Raw genomic sequence first — 22,450 nt, 5'->3', positions numbered from 1 at the left:
CAAAATCTAAAATATGATACTTGAGACTGAAAATGATGAGTACTGTTGAATGAAAAGCTTATATTTACAAGGCAAATAAGAGAATTGGATAGTCAGTGTATCTTCCAATGACATATTTCTGGGTCCTCCCCTTCCCACTCTTCTCTCCAGGCTCCATTAACGTCCCTTATACCTCCTCTCCCTCTTAAACTACCTAACCTTTATATACACAGGCATATAGAAGTCACAACAAGGCAGAATCTAGGAGGATTTAATTTAGCTTCCCATCTTACACCACTACTAACATAATTTGAAACTTAAGCTATTCTGCCTTTATAGCAGAATTCCAATTTTTGAGGGGTCAGGAAGGAGTTTTTCCAACTCTTTTCCAAGGTTCAGAGGCTTCCAAATTCCAGCCACCAACAGAATCTCACTCCTGCTGTTCCCCCTTAGCAAAGCAATTGAGTCATATTGACCATGAAGAAGAAAATCGAGGGAGATTTTTCTCCTGTTAGATTCCCACCCTCATATATCAACTTGCCCATTACAATATACATTTGTATTTCTCATCCCAAATTCTTTGTTTCCCCAGATAAGATACTCCAGTCTTACCTGTGTCATTCTTCTTTTTTTCCCCACATTTAGGAAATCACTAAAAAGACAAACTCCACCTTCTTAAATGTTTTTTTCAAATCTGTCCTTTACTCTCTGTCCCTTCTGTCATTGCTTTTGTGTAAGAGCTATTTTTTCCCCTGCCTTGACTATTTATAATAGCATACTTGCTAATCTTTTCTTACTCATCAGCCAAACTATGATAACTCCATAGAAATCATACGGCTATTATAATAACCCTGTAAAAATAAGTCTTATGTCATCCTTCTGCTTAAAGCTTCTTAACGTAATACAATATAAAGCTGTATATACGCAATATCTAAATTTATGTAAAGTCATTCACTCAGAATGGAGAATTAACAGAGAACAACAAATAAAAAATAAAGGAAGAAAGAGGGAGAGAGGTAGGGAGGGAAAGAAGGAAGAAACAGGAAAGAGTTGTTTGTCACAGTAGTGAGATTCTGAGTAAGTTTTGTTCCTCCTTTCTTTTAATTCTCTTCATGGTTTCTAGAATTTTTTTCTAATCCTTCTCAACCAAGAATCAACTCTTCACCCTGGTACATGGGATACAAAATACCGCCTTTGTATCATACAAAGCACAACCATTGGACCCTACTACAAACCTCCAGCCTCTTTCAGCCACAGAACTTGACCTATGCTTCCTAAGCCTTTGTAGTATAGGCTGTTCTCAGGTTCAAATACTTTCCAGAGACCACCCAAAAGTTTTGCCGCCAAAATCTCTGACTTCCCTAGGTGAAGCTACCCAGGTAGATGAACTTTAATTCGAGCTCCCGATTGTATCCACATGAATGCATCCCTTCTTTCTTTCAAAATTTATTTTATGAATGACTTCATTTTAAAATTCTATTGATTTACTCATTTATTCCTTGGTGACAATCTTCCTCCATTAACTTGGAAGCCCTCTACGGGCTGATACTATGCCTTACATCATCTCTATGGTAGTTTTCTTTAAAATGTTGGTCGAATAAATCTAAAATCAATTCATTTTGGGGGCGGAGGGAGTACACCCCATCAGTGAGAAGGCCAAAACCCTTGCGCATTGATCTTCCTTACTCGCCCTCTACTTTCCCAGGACCCCACACCGGCCAGGGGCGAGGCGGCGGGCGGATCCTAGGGGCGCCAGGGGGCGGGGCCTCACTGCCTCGCCCCGCCCCGCCGCGCGCGCTCCCGTCGTCGGCCCCGCCCCTCCCTCCCGGGCGGTGCCGCATAGACCCGGGAGTGGGGTTAGGGACGCGGCGCCTTCTCCATCCTCGGGCTGAGGCCGGGGGGATGTTCCCTGCTCGGGAGGAGGCCGACAGGACGGTGTTTGTGGGGAATTTAGAGGCCCGGGTGCGGGAAGAAATTCTTTACGAGCTGTTCCTTCAGGTACCGTCCACGGGGAAGGGGCGGCGGAGGGGCGGGGCGCCTCGTGCGGGAAGCGCCGCCGGCGGGGCGGGGCGCCCCTGGACACCCGGAGCTCGAGCCGCTCCCTTCCCGGTCCTGTGACTTGGTTTTAATTTATTTTCTCTTTGGCGCACACATCTCCAGGTGAGAGGCCGAGAAGTGAAGTGCTCGAGTGTGTGCCCCCATAACTATCCCCACTTTGGAGTCCTGGGGGTGGGCAGGGATTGGGCTTCCAACCCTCAGCTCCCAGGTCTGAGTTAGGACTTCGCGGAGGCCGCCAGGCCTTGGGTCCCCGCAGAACTGAAAACAGCCCTGTCACTGTCTGCCTTCAGGTAATAAGCACCTTCGTGCCTTACGTCCCGGGAAATGCGAGAAATAGCTTTTTACTTGTTTCCCTATGAATTACTTATTCCCCCAAGCCCTTTCAGGTGGAGAGTACTTTTACTTCAGTTTGATAGATGAGATTTGAGATGATTTGGGCATCCAACATACCGTGACTGTGACCGATTGATTCGCAGCCTGTTGCCTTTATTTTATGACTAAGGAGACCACCCAGAAACTTTCCAGGACCTCGTCGGCACCTTCTTTTCTCGGGATTAAAGGCCCCATCTCCTATAAGCACTCACCTATTGTTTACACCTGAGTCTCATTTGCTAAAGCGTATCCTCATGCACCCTTTCATGTAACTGGTTAATAATCCAGAATTACATGGCAAACACTCAGTAAGGTGCTGGGCATACACAGTTAAAGAGATAGCCCTTGGCCTTTCTAGAAAGGGAAACTGAAAATTAATTACAATGATTTAGGGTAATCTACAAAAGAGAAGGGTATATAGTATTTCAAAGTGGTTTCGAGTGTGAACTTTGAAGCCAGCTATGTGACTGTGGGCAAGTAAATAAATATCTCAGTTTTCTCAAATGTCAAAGTTTGAGACAAATGATGTGGTTGTGAGGGTTAAATGAGCTAATCCATGTAAAACGGTTAGAACTGAGCCTGGCACTTACTAAATTTTTGCTGGCCTCTGTAAGATAAGAGAAAGCTCCAAACAAGATAATAGCAGAGAGGAACTTCCGGGACTGAGTAAGAGTTTACTAGGGAAAAAAAGGGAATTCTTTATTTGTTTTAAAAGGTCCTACCTTCCTCTCTAAACTTAATTAAAACACCCCTCTGTTAGTTGTAGATACACACAATTTGGCAGATTATTGAGTACTGTAATCTGTCTTTATTTAGAATTCTCTCCAGGAACAGAGTTTATTTTCCTGGACAGAATATTTTTTATTATTTGAAAAATATTGTTGATTTTAAGACTTTTATGTGTGTCCAGTTTTCCATTATTTTAATAAATAGTCCTGCTTTATCAGCTCTAATTAATACTTATCTTTTCCTATAATTGTTTTTTCACCTAATTATATTATTTGGAACTTTCCCTTTAAATTTAAAACAACAACAATAACAACAAACCACATGTAGTTTATTTCCCCCAGAAAACTTCTTTTATGCTGAGCCTGCAAAATGAAAAAGAAAAAGATAAAGATGGTGGTGGGGAGGGTGGGATGGGGCATGTGATGGCTCCTATATATGTATTCTTACTTTTTAGAAATTATTTTTCCACTTAGAATATAAATCTCTTTCCATAGATCAGACAATGAGGCACATTTTTAGTTTTGCCAAGGTACTCCTATAATCTAGAAGGATTTGCTGAAATGAAATATCTTTTAGCAAGGCTTCAACCCTGCAAAACCTACCAAAACTTGACAGCTGCATCACTGCTTATGTGTTTCATTCTGGCTTAATAAGATTGTAAGATGATATGATTGCTGCAGTAAGCAAGTCTTCTACTTGAATTTTCTCTGTAAAAATGTTTTGGCATATATAAATTTATTTGTGTCAAAAATCAAATTATTTAAGCATGTTCTCTCCCTTTGTGATTCCATATATTTAATATTGGTAGTTAAAAAAAGTACTAACTGGTATTACTTTATTTTCTATCTAGTTATCCTTTTACTAGTTTCTTTCATATTTCTCGTTCTCTTGGAAGTGAGAAAATCATGTTCTTTTACCTGAGTTAAGGAATACCAGAGTAGAGATTTGAGAGAGGAAAGGTAATGAATTCAAATTCATATTTTGAGTTTGAAGTACACTCACAAGGAGGTATGTAGGAGGCATTGCCTTCATGAAAGAGGCATGAGTGGGAAAAAATAGATTTGTTGATGAGGTGGTAGTTGAACAGAAGGGAAGATGAGCTAGTCCCTGGGATAGCACAAAGAATGAAAAGAGGATTGACTCCTAGGGTACAGCATCATTTTAATGATGATAACTAACACTTCTCTTGAGATTATAAGCAATTGATTATATATTTAATTTAACTGCAGGGAAAAATCAAACATTAAAGCACAACTAAAATGTATGAACCATTCCCCATTAAATCTCAGCTGTTTTAAGACTTTGTGAGTGCCTGCTCTCATCTTTCTCACTGTGTGGAGAAAATGTTTTCTTAGTTGTAAATAACACTCTTCTAGAGTTTGTGCTCTACTTTTTTACTCTTTATTGCTTGTTATAGGTTTTTCCATCAATACAATCTGAATATTTATAATTTTATGCTTTTTATTCCATTTTAATTATTTAATTCCATTTTATTATTCCATGGAATAATATTCTCCAGTTGTTGGATTTAGAGTCTTTCTGATTTTTCACTCTTACAAAAAATGCAGATGCTTAAAATTCTGAAACATATCAGAACATTTTTTCCTTTCGGAATATTTTTCCAATGGGATTACCAGATCAAAAAACATGATAAAGTTAGTTGTTCTTGTAACTGCCTTTAACCTTCTGACAGAAAAATTAGACTAAGATATAATGTTGTCACCTTTTTTGGTGATAGCTCAGTCAACATTGGGTTTGTCATTTCAATTTATTTTTTAGTTATATGCTCTAAATGCATAAGGAGACAAAGTAGTAGTATTTTAATCTTAGATTTAAATGCTCTCTAAACTGTTGTGTTAATCCTAAAAGAAGAGTGACATAACTTTCCTTTTAAGATTTGAAACTATAACTTAATATTTCCTGGTCTTAATACTATGCATGTTTCTTTAAAGAGCTAGAAAATAGCAAGAAAGTGTGATGAAGTGTGATGCTTACTGTTATGAAATGCTTTATTAGCAGAGCTATGTAAAACCATTGCAAACAGATTTTTTAGTCTAACGTTGAATTTACTTGATGTATCTGAGTGTAAAAAAAAAAATCTTTGGATTTATGAGAAAATAATTTTTAAGTTTCTTCTAGGCTGGGCCTTTAACCAAAGTGACTATATGCAAAGACAGAGAAGGAAAGCTGAAGTCTTTTGGATTTGTCTGCTTTAAACATCCAGAATCAGTATCTTATGCCATAGCTCTGCTGAATGGAATTCGTTTATATGGAAGACCAATTAATGTACAGTATCGATTTGGTAGGTTCTGTCATTGATGAATCTTCATTGTGGCACAAAACTCTATTTTAAGTGTTTTATTATGGTCGCTCTTCTCAGAGGTGTAAGCATTTTATTTTCTTTATAGTGTAAGACCAAAAAAACAGAGTCCCTGTGATCTCTGTTAACTTTTTTCAGAACAGATGTCTAATTTATAATGTTATATAATTGATTAGCATGCCAATTACATTGCCAACCCAATGGCATCTTTTCTATATTAAAATGTTAACTGTTCTATTTTAGTACCACTGAGAAAGTATTGCTTTTGGCTCTTATAAATTGTACAAATCTAAATGAACTGGGAACATAGAACTTTTACATAGGATAGCTATTTCCTCTCCTGACATTGCTCATCTTCTTGTCACTGTTAATGTATGGTATCACATACCTACTATTTAGAAGATAGGATTGGTGCATTATCCTTCTCCTGGGGAAACCAGCATATACATATTGTCCTGGATCTAATCCCCTACAGAGGCACAAAATGCAGAACCAGAGTGACCCTTACTAGTGGTCATTGGTCAAGGAAAGCTTTGAGTGGTCTCAAAACACCTTCTCCTCCATGCATGTCAGGAGCTAATCACCTATGATTTGATATGTGCTGCCTGGAGAACTTATACTGTTATGCTGGCCCTTTCACATTTTGAGGGACTGACAGAGACCGTTTGGTAATCTGTATAATACTTATGTCACCCCAAATGTTGTCAAACTTGTTGATATATCTGTTATTGTTGTTTCTTATTCCTGTTGCTAGACTAAGAACAAAGAGAATAATGATACAATGCCTTACTGCAAAGAAAAAAATACATCTCTGATTCTTTTTTCCTTCCTTTTTTAATGTCTTTGCAAGGAAAATTGGCTGTATCATGCTCTCAAGTACTGTCCAGTTAACTTGTACAGGCTTGCAGAACAGGCCAGGATACAATATGTTTGCCACCTCCCTAGCCAGCTGTGTAGCATCCTGTGTAAGTTTGAATTGGCTTTTGTCAGTGAAGTGTAGAGAGCTCATGTCTACTACACTTGAGGGAAATAACAGATTATTTGCTATTTTTAGTTTAGATATATGTAGAGCAAAACAATGTCTTATATCTTATATAGCACCATGCCAGTATCATTATTCTGTACTGCCATTGCTTTGGATAAAACTTGATTATAATTGATTCATTTATAGGACTGTAAACAAGCTGTAAATATTTGTAAAATATCTTGTATGAGTATGGCATTTTATAGCAATACTATGCCTTTTTAGGGTTTGGGTTTTTTATGGTTTAATGTTGAAACTCCAAAAAATTGTACCATGATGTAATCTCTAATTCTGTTTCTTTAGGGAGTTCTTATTCTTCTGAACCAACTAACCAAAGTTTTGAGAACTGTGTTAAGACAAATTCACATAGCTACAGGTAATTAAAAATATATTTTTCACAAATTTAAAGCAAATAGACATGTTATTGTACCAGGAAAGAGTTTTGATATATTCTGGATAATTGTAAATCCTTACTGTTTAGATGTAGGATAAAATGAAAGAATTCATTTTTCTGAAACTATGAAGAATGACAGAGCTATTTTATTTAAAGTTTGGTCTTATTTTCATAAATAGATGGTAGAGCTCTTTATAGTGTTCTTAGTGTTGTAGTATTCTTTATATTGTACTGTGTGATTTCCATAGCTCTTACAGAATTTGAGCATTCAAGTTCTCATTGTGATAGATCATAGAGATTTCATTACCTGTATTTTACATTTGAAGAAACACAGATGCAAAAGTTAACCAATGCCCAGTATCACAAAGATAATAAATGATGTTGCTTGGCTTGAAATTAAGCTTCTGACATCAAGCCATTCGGTTCTTCTTTTACTGTTTCTATGAACTTCTATGTGTTAATTTTCAAAGTATTCTAAATTTTGTGTAGGCTGATTTCTTGATGCAAGGATAGCCTCCAAGTATACTATCGGGCAAACTATCCCAGAGGTCATGGGGCAGAAGGTCTCACAGATCAAATTAAGATAGCTGTATCACACCATTTATTTTTTTTTATTTTTTTTAAATCTTCATTTTATTGAGATGTATTCACATACCACGCAGTCATACAAAACAAATCGTACATTCGATCGTTCACAGTACCATTATATAGTTGTATGTTCATCACCTAAATCAATCCCTGACACCTTCATTAGCACACACACAAAAATAACAAGAATAATAATTAAAGTGAAAAAGAGCAATTAAAGTAAAAAAGAACACTGGATACCTTTGTCTGTTTGTTTGTTTGTTGCCCCTATTTTTCTACTCATCCATCCATAAACTAGACAAAGGGGACTGTGGTCCTTATGGCTTTCCCAATCCCATTGTCAACCCTCATAAGCTACATTTTTATACTATTGTCTTCGAGATTCATGGGTTCCGGGTTGTAGTTTCATAGTTTCAGGTATCTACCACCAGCTACCCCAATTCATTAGAACCTAAAAAGGGTTGTCTAAAGTGTGCGTAAGAGTGCCCACCAGAGTGACCTCTTGGCTCCTTTTGGAATCTCTCTGCCACTGAAACTTATTTCATTTCTTTTCACATCCCCCTTTTGGTCAAGAAGATGTTCTCCATCCCACGATGCCGGGTCTACGTTCCTTCCCAGGAGTCATATTCCACGTTGCCAGGGAGATTCACTCCCCTGGGTGTCAGATCCCATGTAGCAGGGAGGTCAGTGATTTCACCTTTCAAGTTGGCTTAGGTAGAGAGAGAGGGCCACATCTGAGCAACAAAAAGGCATTCGGGAGGAGGCTCTTAGGCACAATTATAGGGAGGCCTAGCCTCTCCTTTGCAGCAACAGGCAAACTATCCCAGAGGTCATGGGGCAGGAAGTCTCACAGATCAAATTAAGATACTTGTATCACACCATTTATTAAATCAATTTACAACTCAGCGAAAAACAAGAAGAGATTGGTTAGGTTAGCACTTTGAGGATAGGGTGCAAGTGGGCAGAAGGACCATACTACCTGAGTCCTGATTATACTAATATTTATATGTTCTTTCTCTCTCTCTACTGCATCAGCCTTCCCCACTGATAGTGTTGTTATGGGGACCAGAGTTAAGGTTTGAGCAAGGGCATTCTACAGATGCAAAGTTTTCAGGGCTAGTGTTGCTCACTTACCGTCTCAGAAAGACATAGGGACAAATACACCTGACCATAGAAGTGGCTCACCAGTTAGCCTGTTAGACAGCCATAGGCTTTACCTGAGTTTCTTAGGCATAGCAAAGACAAGAAGAGAAGCATAACCGTTAGCCCAGAGGTGTTGTAATCATGACTTAGTCTTTCTGCCCCTTTCTATCTATAAGTAACACTCTTATTTGTTCCATTTTATTTTCTATTTATTCCACCTATCTTTGGCATATCTTACATGATACTAACTTCTGTATTATCTATAATGAACGTGTATTAATGAATTCTTCCTTGTCTCACAAATTACTTCCCCTAAAACAGTTTCATCTCCATCTCATAAACTATTAGCTTATTCACAGTCTGTATTTAGCATTTCCTATGGGTTTCATCCATCCTATTTGTCTTCTCATCTTCATAGCAGAACTAAATATTCTCAAGTAAACTAACAGTACAGCTGAACCTCCTATATCTGTTAACTATATCAAACATGTAAAGCTTAGAAGAGTGGTTTCTTATGACTGACAAATGCCCAGGCTTATTACACCCCAATAAAATAAGTGTATGCTCCACGTCTTCATTCACCGCAGTATTTCTCCATCAGTAAAATCAGAAGGAAGTAGGTATGGAAATCAGATTGTATGATTTTTAATCCTGCTTCTGCCACTCTATTCTGTGACCCTGGGCAATTTATTTCACCACTCTGTGCCCCATCTCTAAAATGAGAATAATACCTCAAAAGTTTATTATAATAAGTGTAATAATTTTATATTAAGTATAAGGTATTTAAAGTCCCAAATACATAAGAACTATTGAGCAAGTATTAGAAAAAGAAAGAGAAGGAATTACTTCTTCCGTAGGGGAAGCACTATATAGGCTTATGAATCAAGCCATATGTGTGTTTAAGGGCTTCCCCTCTTCTAATACCAAATAAAAGAAGATATTTTTTTTCCTCAGGAGTTAGGAAAGAAACAAGATATTCCTTGATTTGGGTAGAGGAAGAAAAACTAGAAGGAAGAGGGCAGTAAAGAGCTTGTATTCTTTACTTATTTTGAAATGCTATGTCCAAATCATCACTAATTCTAGAGTAGAAGATCAGGATGATGTGTATATTTCTTAATACTACACTTCATTGGTGATACTTTATTCTTCTAGCATTTGTTATATTTGAGAGGAAGTATAAGAATGGTTTATTGTCATTTTGCTTCTAGCATTTGTTATATTTTAAAGGAAGTATGAGAGTAGATTAACTATTATGTTCTAGAAGTGATATACAGAGAAAAATGGTGCCATGTGATATCCTGGTTTTTTCACTGGTCTTCCTTAGAAATAGGTTTTTGTGCTTCTTATTGCCTCTTATACACCTTGTTTTTAATGAATATTTCCCAATTTACATGTACTTCCTCTATGCAGATAATTATGTGTGCCAGTTTGGATATATTATGTTCCCCTGAAAAGCCATATTTTTTAATGCAAGCTTGTGGGGCAGAGTGATCAGTCTGTTGATTAGGGTAGAACCTCTGATTAAATTATTACTGTGGAGGTGTGGACCCTGCACATTCAGGGTGAGTCTTGATTGGTTCACTGGAGTATTTAAGAGAGCCAGGAGCCAACACAGGCACTGACGCTGATGCTTGGAGACATTTGGAGATGCAGAGAGAAGGGCATTTGGAGATGCTAAGAGACAAAGTCTGGAGTTTGCCCCAGAGAAGCTAAGAGAGGACCCCCAGATGCTTAGTGAGAAATAGCCTGGGAGAAGGAAGCAAGGATGCACAGGAACTGAGAGAGATAAGCAAAGACAGAAGCCCAGAGACATTTTGGAGAAAGTCATTTTGAAACATAACCCAGGAGCAAAGGGTGTGCCTTCCCAGGTGACAGAGGTGTTCCAGACACCATCGGCTTTTCTTTAGTGACAGTATCATCTTGTTGATGCCTTAGGCTGGACATTTCTGTGGACTTACAACTATAACTTTGTAGCCTAATAAATCCCCTTTATAAAAGCCAATCCATTTCTGGTATTTTGTCTAACAGCAGCATTAGCAAACCAGAACAGATTTTGGTACCAGAGAAGTGGGTTGCTGCTGAGTTTGCAAATACCAAAAATGTTAGAATGGCTTTTTAAAATGGATAAGGGGAAGATTCGGGAAGAATTGTGAGGAGCTTGATAGAAAAGGCCTAGACTGCTTTGAAGATGCTGTTGGTAGAAATATGGACTCAAAAGAGACTTCTGATGAGGCCTTCAACAGAAATGATGACTATGTCATTGAAAACTGGAAGAAAGGCAATCCTTCTTTTAAAGTGACAGAAAATTTGGCTAAATTGAGTCCTGGTGTTGGATGGAAGGCAGAATTTGAAAGAGATGAGCTGGAATACTTAGCTGAAGAGATCTCCAAGCTAAATATGGAAAATGCAGCCTGGCTACTCCTTGCAGCTTATAGTAAAATGTGAAAGGAAAGATATAAGCTGGGGACTGACCTCTTGGGCACAAAGAAACCAGAAATTGATGGTCCTGAAAACTCTGGGCTTCCAGAAACTGAAACCCCAGAGGCTGCCCCCTGACATGAAGATTTAATGAAACCTGGAACCAACCAGCCATTTCAGTACAAACCATGACTGGAGATGGAGTTACCCAGAAAGGATTTATGGAAAGTCCAATTTTCTGATAGTTTTGATCCTCGTGTGCTTCATACCAAGCTGACAATTTTTTTTTGCAAGATCTGTATAAATGGAACCACTGACAGACAGTCTGGCCTAAAAGGGAAGAGGGACAGATTGAAGGAAAAATTTCTTCAGAGAAGACAGAACCATGGAAGCCAATGTCTGAAGCCAAGAAATCTCAGGCAAGGAGAACAGAGCAACCCATGCATGTGGAAAGGGTGAGTTTGCCCTGGAGGCAGAAGGCATGCCTTCCCCCTGGATGCTCAGGAAGAGTGCTGCCATCACAGGCCTCAGAGAGGGTGGAGCACATTCCCCAGAGACTGGGGAGAGCTTGGCCACTGTATTAGTTAGGGTTCTCTAGGGAAACAGAATCAATGAGATGTATCTATGAATATAAGATTTATAAAAGTGACTCATGCAACTGTGGGTATGCACGGGTCCAAATTCTGTAAGGCAGTCAGCAAACTGTCAACTCCAATGAAGATGTCTGATGAATTCCTCAGGAAACGAACTGGTGACTTCAACGAACTCCTCAGGAAATGCTTTGCTGGTCAGCCGAAGAGGAGGTGAAGATCCTTTGTTTATCTCATTTATAAGTCTTCAACTGATTAATTGGATTAAATCCAGCCAGCTGCATTCTCTCATTGTGGAAGACATGCCCTTCAGTGAATCATCAGTCACAGCTGCAGCCAATTGACTGATAATTTAATAAACCAGCCTGTTGGTTTATTAACCAGCCACACATGTACTCGCAGCAATTATTAGGCCAGTGCTTGCTTGACCAGACAGCTGGGTATTATCACCTGGCCAAGCTGATACATGAACGTAACCATCACAGCCACCCACCCCACTGTTGTGAAGGGGTTCAGTGTGTGCCCCAGAGATAGAAGAGAGTCCAGGTGCCACCCCAATGTTTGAGGAGGGTGGGGTGGAAAGAAGGTGGTCTCCTCAGTGCATGGGTATGTTGAAGCACTCACCCCAGCATTCGGAGAGAAAAGGGCTGCAGCAAAGGCCCTTGGAAAGGGTTGGACTCCTGCTCTTTCAAGCCCCAAGAATGAAATGGCATTTGATAAATGACTTTCAGACTTTGAAATCTAATGAAGTTCACCCTACATGTTTTAGGAACTGTTTTGGTCCTGTGAACCCTCTCTTCCTCCCAATTCCTTTCTGTGGAAATGGGAACGTTTATCCTATGACTGTCCCTCCTTTGTATATTGGCAGCAGATAACTTGTTCTGAGTTTCACAGGTCCACAGCCAGAGGCAAATGTTAGGGCTTTGTACTTATGTATATTGTGATGGAATGAATGAATTTTTGCATTTGGAAAGAACATTTCTTTTTGGGATCTAGGGGGTGGAATGTGCCAGTTTGGGTATATTATGTCCCCCTGAAAAGCCATATTCTTCAGTGCAATCTTGGAGGGGCAGACTGATAGTCTGTTGATTAAATTATTTCCATGGAGTATGGACCCTGCCCATTCAGGATTGGTTCACTGGAGTATTTAAGAGAACCAGGAGCCAACACAGGCACTGATGCTAATGCTTGGAGATGTTTGGAGATGCTAAGCCAAGAGACAAAGTCCAGAGTTTGCCCCAGAGAACCTAAGATAGGACCCCCAGAAGCTTAGTGAGAAATACCCTGGGAGAAAGAAGCAAGGATGCACCAGAGCTGAGAGAGATAAGTGAAGACAGAAGCTCAGAGACATTTTGGAGAAAGTCATTTTGAAACATAACCCAGGAGCAAAGGGTGTGCCTTCCCAGGTGACAGAGGTGTTCCGGACACCATCAGCCTTTCTTCAGTGAAGGTATCATCTTATTGATGCCTTAGTCTGGACTATTCTACGGCCTTAGAACTGTAACTTTGTAACCTAATAAATTCCCTTTATAAAAGCTAATCTATGTCTGATATTTTGCATAATGGCAGCATTAGCAAACCCAAACACTATGTATGCCCTGAGATTTACATAGGAAAGATAGTTTTCATAACAGTGCTAATTTTCGCCATCTCTGATGCTGGGGTCATATCTTCCCTACTTTATGACTTCATTCCCTTTCATGTTCCCTTTTATATGTTCTCTTCTTTCTCTTCCCCTTATTTTCCCCACAGAAATGTTTTGGTCCCTATGAACCCTGTCTCCTACTCACACTATTAGATTTTTTTCCTTTCTATCACTGAAAAACTTGTTCTTCCTTCATAGTTTTACCCCCAATTCACTTCTCAACCCCTTCCCATCTGTTTTATGGAAGCTGCTCATTTGAAGATAATCAGGAACCTTCTAATCATTTTAGGACCCCAGTGCCCATCCAGCATATGCCTCTGTAACAAATGACACCTGTTTAATTTCTTCCTTATGAAATTCACTCTTCTGCTGGCTTCTCTCACCGCTTAGAAGTGGGTCTCTGCCTGTCCATCTGACTGCTTCCTATTGTTCCCCTTCCCTCATCTTCAGCTCTGCTTGCCTGTGCACATTTCACACTTCCCCATGGTGTACTTTCTATCCTAAGGATTAGTAGTGCCGTTTAAATTGTGGTATACTATGTAGAACATACACTGTTGAAAACTAGCTATAGAATCTAGCCTGCATTTGTAACATTGGAATTTATTGAACATTTCCATAGAAACAAATGAAACATTTATAAAAGAAAATTTGGGACACCACAGTTTTTAAAGTGGGGATTTTCTATTAATTAATGAGTGGAAAACATCAGCAAATATGCCTTCATGTTACCAGCAGCAGTCTATTTGGAAATATAATTTTCATAGTTGGATAGTAGAGATACCTTCAAAAATAAATTGAGGAAAATTTCTGTTTTTTTTTTTTTTACTTTTTATACGTGTAGAAGATCTAGATGGTGAATTGTTCCCTTGGTGATTATTGACTTGCTTTGCTCTGTTACCATGTAAACATTCTTTGTCTTTAATACAATTAACTTCATGTAACATTTTTCATTCAGAAAGTAAATGTGACTCGATAAATATTGAGATTTCAATATTTAGTACTTAATAAGATTTGAGGTACTACCTTACTATGTTATGAAAATAATAAGGAATTTTTTGTGTGTTTAAGGTTATTAGTTAATCTTAACTCTAACAGAGAATCTTTACTTTTTGTTTTTTAAATCATAAAGAACTATCTTTGTTTTTAAAGAAATACGGATATTTGTGCTTAAGAACTCTAACATTTTATTGCTTCTTCTTAATTTATCTCCCCAAAGGAATGAGGAAGTTGTGGTCAGATCATCATTTCCCATGCAGTCCTTGCCAGTTAATAATGTTACTTTACCTCAAGATTACTTTTTCTTTCAGAAGATGGTAAGTTTGATAAGCATTTGTTTCAGTATAAATATGATACCTACTATGAAGAACATAAAAACGATTTAGAACATTTGGTGCTCAAATCTAACCCTGGGATGAAGGCGGAAGCTGCTCTGGGCACTGTCCCCAGCGGTGTCCTGCTCTAACGCTGTCACCTTAAAGCCCATGCACAGCACCTCAGCCGATAGCCAGCATGTCACCAGAAGAGAAGCAGGTGGAGGTGATCACTCATTAGCACTGTAGACCAAGTATTGATTAGAAGATTCTGATTTAAATTCCTATTTTCAAAGAGGTTTTTAGAATTGAATAATTTCATTTAGTGAAACATTTTTATATAATGTGATCATCAGTCAAAAATATATCGCTTTTGGACCCGGATTTTTTTCAGTAAACTTTTTTTTAATATATGCAAACTTCTATGAAAGTTCTCAGTTGGTGGAGTAAACTACATTAATTCAAAAGACTATCCAAAATATGGTGTTGGCCTAGACATCTTACTTGTGGTCTTTACCATTGAAGGGGAACCTAGGAATTTTTTTCTCCCAAATCCTCATTTAATAAAGAAGAAAATCGAGGTCAAGTGATGTTAATTAACAAGCCCAAGATTATATAGTTTGTGAGTGAGAAACTTAGGCAGAAGTCTTCTGATTCACAGGTGTTATATTTGCAAATATCCATTTTCTCTTTGTAAGCATCAAGAAAATTTCCTGTAAAAATTATACTATAACTCTTAGGAAAAATTTTTCTTAGTTATAGTAAGATTTTAGTAAACAATCAATTCTCTCTTGAAACTGCCAGTGTCACTTTCCCAGCATTTTTATTCTTTTGCAAAGACGAGATCAAAACAAAACAAAATGAAATTTTAAAAAAGCCAGTGTTATCTCTGTTAATCTGCTTTGAATAGTTAGAAATTTGAGTTAAGCTAGTTTAAAATCAAAAAGTTGTCTGTCTAACATTGATAAAACCATGCTGTGTAATACAGTAGCCATTAGCAATGCATGTGACTAAGAAACAGAATCTTTAATTTTATTTAATTGTAATTAACTTTAATTAAACTTAAAAATTGATACTTGGTTCATTATTGGAAAACTTATAAGTGTAATTGAAACAACTTTGATATGTGAATACTTTTTCAACTGTGAATTTTTTGCAATCTGAATTCAGATAAAATACTTCAATGAAAATTTAGTATCTGAATTGAGACATGCTGTTAAGTATAAAATGCACCGCAGATTTCAAAGACTCAGTGCCTGTTTCGGTTTGCTAAAGCTGCCAGAATGCGGTATACCAGAAATGGGTTGACTTTTTCAATGAGAATTTATTAGATTGCAAATTTACAGTTCTAAGGCCATGAAAATGTCCAAATTAAGGCATCAAGAGTAGATACCTTCTCTGAGGAAAGGCTGATGACATCTGGGGTTCCTCTGTCACGTGGGAAGGCACATGGTGACATCTGCTGGTCCTTTCTCCTGGGTTCTGGTTCCAAAATGGCTTTCTCCCCTGGCATTTTATTTCTTAGCTTCTCTGAACTCTCTCCAAAATGTCTCTGCCTTTTATCCTCTCCTAGAGGACTCCAGCAATGAATGGGTGGGGTCTTACCTCCATGGAAACAATCTAATCAAAAGGTCACATCCTCAAAAGGGCTGCCCCCACAAGAATGGATTAAAAGAACATAGTCTTTTCTGGGGTACATAACTGCTCCAAACTAGCACAGTGCCCCCCCCCCCCCAAAAAAAAAGGAATGTAAAATATCTCGATAATATTTCTGTTGATTACATGTTAAATTTTTTGGCTATATTAGGATAAATAAAATGCATTATTTAGTTGCAACTGTTTCTTTATACTTTTTTTAGTGTGGCTACTAGAAGATTAAAAATTACATAGGTGGCTTGCATTATATTTCTTTCAGACACCACTGAACTATATTGTAGTAAGCCACACACTATCTTAAATCTTTCTGTTAGCCATTTAAGGAAGAAACCATACCCCTACTACAAAAAGTTACTATCCTGTTCATCCAAAACACAGTTTGATTTTTTCATAGTTATTTATATAATGCATGTAAACTACTCATGTTATTTTTTTTTTCTCTTAACTTCTGGGGCTTGTTTTGTTAGCTGTATGTCTTTTTTTCACAGCAGTGGCATGCCTATAATCCAATGTGGCAGCTTCCCTACTATGAGATGACAGCACCACTTCCTAATAGCCCATCTCTGTCTTCCTCACTAAACCATGTTCCGGAACTAGAGGCTGGCCCCAGCTCTTATGAATGGACTCACCAACCGCCAAGTGACTCTGACTTGTATCAGATAAATAAACAAAAGAGGCAAAAGCAAACCAGTGATAGCGACAGCAGCACAGAAAACAATAGAGAAAATGAATATAGCTCAAAGTTCCGGAAGTGTAAGAAGAAGAAAAGATATTAGTATTAGGGCCAACTGAAATATTTGTCTACACTGGTCTTAATTCTCTTAAAAGGAAAAGCCTGTGTTCTACCAAATGACTGATTTCCTGGCTGCCATTTTTGAAATATATAATAATATGACTTACCTGATTTGGTATTCAATTTTAGTCTTGAATGACAGAAACTCACAAATGACATAATGTACTACTTTTTGTGTTTGTTACAGTATTGTTGACCCATTGACAAGAAATACACTTTGAGTTGTTTTATTTTAGTACTCATGATGAAATTGCACTAAACTATAAATAAAAAGCTACTCACCGAACAGTTTGATATAAGGAAATGTGCTTACCTGGATGGTTGCCTGTAACCCTCAACTATAAATAGACTGGGGTTAGAAATGGAGCTGTGGATTTTCTGAAAAAAACTACTGCATATATTTAAGGAGTTGCTTGTTGTTCCTATTGAAGACTGAATATGCAAGTTTCAGTTTCCTATGTTAATACTTTAGATAGCATTTTATTTTTTCTGTCTAAATATATTGTTTCTGAGCCTTACTCTCCTATGAATTTATTTCATGAAGCAAGGACATATGAAAGTGATACCAAAGGAAAGAAGATTATCACAGGACTAGCCTTTGGATCATTCCAGTTTGATATGATTGTATATAAATAGGGAAAACGGCCTCTTTAATTCACACTGTTTACTTGTATTTAATAAAACTTAGTTGGCTATGTCAGCATTTATTTCCCACCTCTTTTGCCAGCTGAATTTCAGAGAATATATTTAACATACTTAAATCCTGATAATTTCACAAACAAGTAAAGAGAATGATATTTTATTAATGTATGCTATTTAATATTTATTTTCCAAATGAAGTTTCCTATTTGTAGTCCATTTATATTTAGAAGGGAGAGTACATGTAAAATAAATGGCTTATTAGGACATATTTTTAATTTTATAATTATTCATAAACTAGAATGAAAATATTTACTAAAGCTAATTGAAAGAATCAGGTGACTTGATTGAGTTAACTACACAATTCAGTAGGAAAACCTATGCTTGGATATTTCTTTTACTTGTTGCATAGCACTTTACAGATCTTTTTTTATTTAAAATAATATTAAATATTTGTTTTCAACAAAGTGAGAAACTGAATTTAACTTGGTTGTAAATATAAAATGTAGTACATCTAAATGTAATAACTAAATGTAAATATTAGTCTATTTCCATCTGATCAACATGAAAACCTAAATTCTGCATGATGTAGTTTTATCTGTACCTTCATATTCCTGAATATTCAAACTGGAAAAGATGGAACTGTCTTTTTCTTTTTAAATTCACGGTTTTTTTTTTTTCCTACTTAGAATCATGGTAAAGGGAAAATGTGTTTCTACAATACTTTAGCCCTAAATTATTTCATTGTGATTGTTATTATAGGAAATATGTATGTAAGCAATGTCTTTTAAGCAATTAAAAATGACATTTTTGTAAGAAAATTATTTGAAATATTGTTACATTAACTAAAATCAGAACTTCAAGGGATTCTTGAAACTCCTTTCATCACAGACAGAAATTACCTCTATAGCAACTTTAACAAGTCAACTCACTTAATCAGAAGGCTAAGAAATTCACCTATATCATGGTAACTTTTATTGTTAGAAAATATAAAGCTTCCCTTAAGATGTTAATCTAATTTATAATGGTAAATAATTTTAAGTTATCCTTTCCCCAAATGGGAAATATTTGAGTAAAAAGTCATTTATATTATTTGCCTTTAACGTTTTTTTTTTCTTTTCCTATTTTAATTCCTCATGCTCAAAAATCTGTTCAAGTATGTATTTACACATCCTACTTCAAATGCCAGAAGCTTCAAATTTGAGAACAAAATTGGACATATTATATATTCTCATAGTCACTCATTTTTTTTTTTAAATGAGTTTCTGTAATGCATCAGGCAGTGGCAAAATGAGAAAAATTACTTAGAATCAAAGTTGCTTAGAAAAGATTGAGTGAAAAATACATCCTTCAAATCTTTGCTGAAATGACCTTTCCTGAGCTGTGGTTTCAGATGTGTAGCTGTTTAGACAAGGATATCACCTTCGAAATGTGAGCATTAAATGCAATTATTATAAGATCAACAATAATGGATTTATTATCACATGGCGATTATAAAATTCTGATGTAATGATATTTTGGTTACTTGCTTAGAATTTAATAGAATAAAAAGTTAAGAATTATTACACTTTCTTTAGCCTGTCTAAAGACATTGTAACTGACATGTAATCAAATTCTTCCCTTGAATGAGTAAATACTAATAAACTGATGGGTAATTAGAAAGTGAGATTTCTCTTTCTTGCCAATACTTCCAAACTCTATCCCCTGAAGTTTTTTTCTCCAGTGCCCAATGAACATACCCACCTGGGTGTCTCAGCACTGCGAACTCACTGCTTTCAATTTTACCTTATTCTTTATTCCCAAACATTTCCTTCTTTGCCCAGTTTTATTCATGGGTGGCTTAAGGGTTGTAACAATTTCTGACCTCACTTCAGTGACTTACAGAGAACCATTTTCAGTTCCTCTTAGCCCATTTGCTTGCTCCAGTTGTAATTATGCACTCTTGATATCAGGCATTTAAAGAAATGAAAATGAACGTATTGGAAGTATGAACAGAATGAAATGATAAAGGTGATACTAGTTCATCCCTATCTCCATTTAATTATGTTTAAGGACTGGGCATGCTCTCCATCAGGGTTGATACTGCTCAAGGCAGATGTGGTTTAAATGGCTATTCCTGGATGATGGCTTGGGTGTTTATTCTATCCTTTCTGTCTCTAGGAAGGCTGGAGAGTAGGGTTGGCTCCTAGAACATCATCATAAAGGAATGGAAGGATCACCAATTTTATCTGTTCTTGTCTTTGTTAAAGCACAGGCTCTTTAAAGTGTCCACATTCTACCTCTATTTTTGTCCATCCTAACAAAGCTAGTTATGTCAGAGTTAAGAGTCTGTCCCTCATTATTTTATTACCCTATAAGAAAAGCAAATTAATAGGCCACATTTGATTTTTTTTTTTTTTTCAGGAAAACAAGCACTAACATATAAATCTTTGTAGAAAGTATATTTTACTGCAAAACTTCAAAAAGAATATCTTTTTAACAAAGAGTAATATCTGTTTCTATCTAGGCCTGGGGAGGTTCAGTGAGCACAGCATTTCCAGTTTGACCTCAATGAGATTTGCTGAGGTGGTTAGTAATATAGCTGTTCTGCCTGATCAGCATGAGTTCTACAGGTCACAAAAGCCCCAATTGTTGGCTAAGTCTCCTTATCCTGATTCATGCTCAACTTGAAAAAATTACCTCATCTGCATGTAACAACTGCCTTAGCAAGTGTGAACAATTGATCTATTACCTGATTTGGGGTAAAATTTCCTCTTAAGCTTCCAATACCATTGTATCATCAAGTTATATTGAGATTAAGAAACCCACATGCATATTTTCACTGTAATTAGGTAACAAGAAGTATGTAAGCATGCAAACAAATGTATTTACTGTGTAATTAACTCTGGGAAGGATTCACCCTAGCAAGCCTGAATAGCATCTATTGTAAAGAATCTAGAGCTAAGTGATTGGCTCAACTATTTTACCTTGCTTGGGGACCTTAATAAATGAAAACATTCTTTAAATGGATAGTGTTATCATTCCAACACTTTTCTTGTCTTTGCTTTTGTTAGTATCCTAGATAGGAAAATAACTCACCTCAACCACATACCCCCCAGGCTGACAGCTGCTTTATCGATTTAAAAATTCAGTTAAAGTCTCCTGAGGTTAAAAACCCATCCCTACCTAGGTTGTGGCAAAGCTCCAAACTATCGCACAAGATTTGGATGGCAAATCAGACCAGCCATTTGCCCCAATTTCCACTCTTAAAATATGTGCACAGGGCTTCAAAGGACTTTGTCAAAAGGGTGAAAAAGCAACCAATTCATTGGGAGAAAATATTTGGAAATCACAAATCTGATAAGGGTTTGATATCTAGTATATATAAAGAAATTCTACAATTCAACAATAAAAAAGACAACCCAATTTAAAAATGGACAAAGGACATGTTATCCAAAGAGGAAATACAAATGGCTAAGAGGCACATGAAAAGATGCTCAGCTTCACTAGCTATTAGGGAAATGAAATCAAAATCACAATGAGATATCTCACACTTACTAGAATGGCCGCTATTAAGTAGGCAACAAGTGTTGGATAGGATGTGAAGAAATTGGAACACTTGTTAACTGCTGGTGGGAACGTAAAATGGTACAGCTGCTGTGGAGGATGGTTTGGCAGTTCTCAGGAAGCTAAGTATAGAGTTGCCTTACAACCCAGCAATCCTGCTACTCAGCATATCCCCAGAAGGTCTGAAAGCAGAGATGCGAACAGACATTTGCACACCTAGGTTCATAGCAGCAGCATTCATAACTGCCAAAAGATGGAAACAACCCAGATGTCCATCAACAGATGAATGGATAAACAAAATGTGGTATATACATACAATGGAGTATTACTCAGAAGTAAGAAGAAATGAAATCCTGAAGCATGTGACAACATGGATGAACCTTGAGGACATTATGTTTAGTGAAAAAAGTCAGACACAAAAGGACAAATATTTTATGATCTCACTCATATGACCTAATTATAATATGTAAATTCACAGGCATAAAATGTAGCATATAGGTTCCCAGAATATAGAATGAAGCTAAAGAATGGGGAGTGGTTGCTTAATATGTGCAGAAAGTTCAACTAGAGTGGACTTAAACATTTGGAAATGGACAGAGGTGCTGATAGCACGTTATTGTGAGAATAATTTAACAGTGCTGAATGGTGAGTATGGTGGAAAGGGGAAGTTTAGAGTCATGTATGCCACCAGAAGGAAAGTGGTTGAGGTTAAAACATGGGCATGTATAATACAGTGAATCTTCTGGTGGAAAAATATAAAAAATTTCTTTCATAAACTAGAGCAAATGTACAACTATTAAAAGCAGTTAATAATAGACGGGTATATGGGAAAAAATGTACCTACTGCAAACTATGGACCATAATGAACAGTAATATTTTAACTCTTTCATCAACAGTAATACAAATGTACTACACCAATACTAAGGGTCAGTAATATGGGGGGATAAGGAGTATGGGAGAATTAGGGTTTTCTTTTTTATTTCTTTTCTGAAGTAATTAAATTGTTCTAAATTTGAACGGGATTTTATGCACAAATATGTGATGATAATATGATTGTACACTTCAGATGGTTTCTATGCTGTGTGAATATATCTCAATAAAATTGCATTAAAAATATATATATAAATATATGTGCACAGGGGTAAACTCAAAGTAAAATAATTGTCAAGTTCAGAAAATAAAGAGATAAAATGCCCCAATAGTTCAGCCAGTGGGTTGTATATGAAAATAGGATAGAGGCAGTCAT

The 22,450-nt window shown here is 36.9% G+C and overlaps 1 protein-coding gene across 1 annotated transcript; it reads left to right on the top strand.

The window, feature by feature from the left end:
• Positions 1-1,839: 1,839 nt before the first annotated feature.
• RBM11 (RNA binding motif protein 11) lies at positions 1,840-19,305 on the top strand. The gene is made up of 5 exons (XM_037829133.1): positions 1,840-1,977; positions 5,278-5,440; positions 6,786-6,858; positions 14,477-14,573; positions 16,715-19,305. Exons 1-5 carry the CDS (start codon positions 1,882-1,884, stop codon positions 17,000-17,002), a joined length of 717 nt encoding a protein of 238 aa, XP_037685061.1. The 5' UTR covers positions 1,840-1,881; the 3' UTR covers positions 17,003-19,305.
• Positions 19,306-22,450: the final 3,145 nt, after the last annotated feature.

This window comes from Choloepus didactylus, chromosome 1 (assembly GCF_015220235.1).
Source record: "Choloepus didactylus isolate mChoDid1 chromosome 1, mChoDid1.pri, whole genome shotgun sequence".
Taxonomy (NCBI): Eukaryota; Metazoa; Chordata; class Mammalia; order Pilosa; family Megalonychidae; genus Choloepus; species Choloepus didactylus.
The sequence above is the reverse complement of the archived record's forward strand: the minus strand, read 5'-3'. Positions and strand labels throughout refer to the sequence as shown.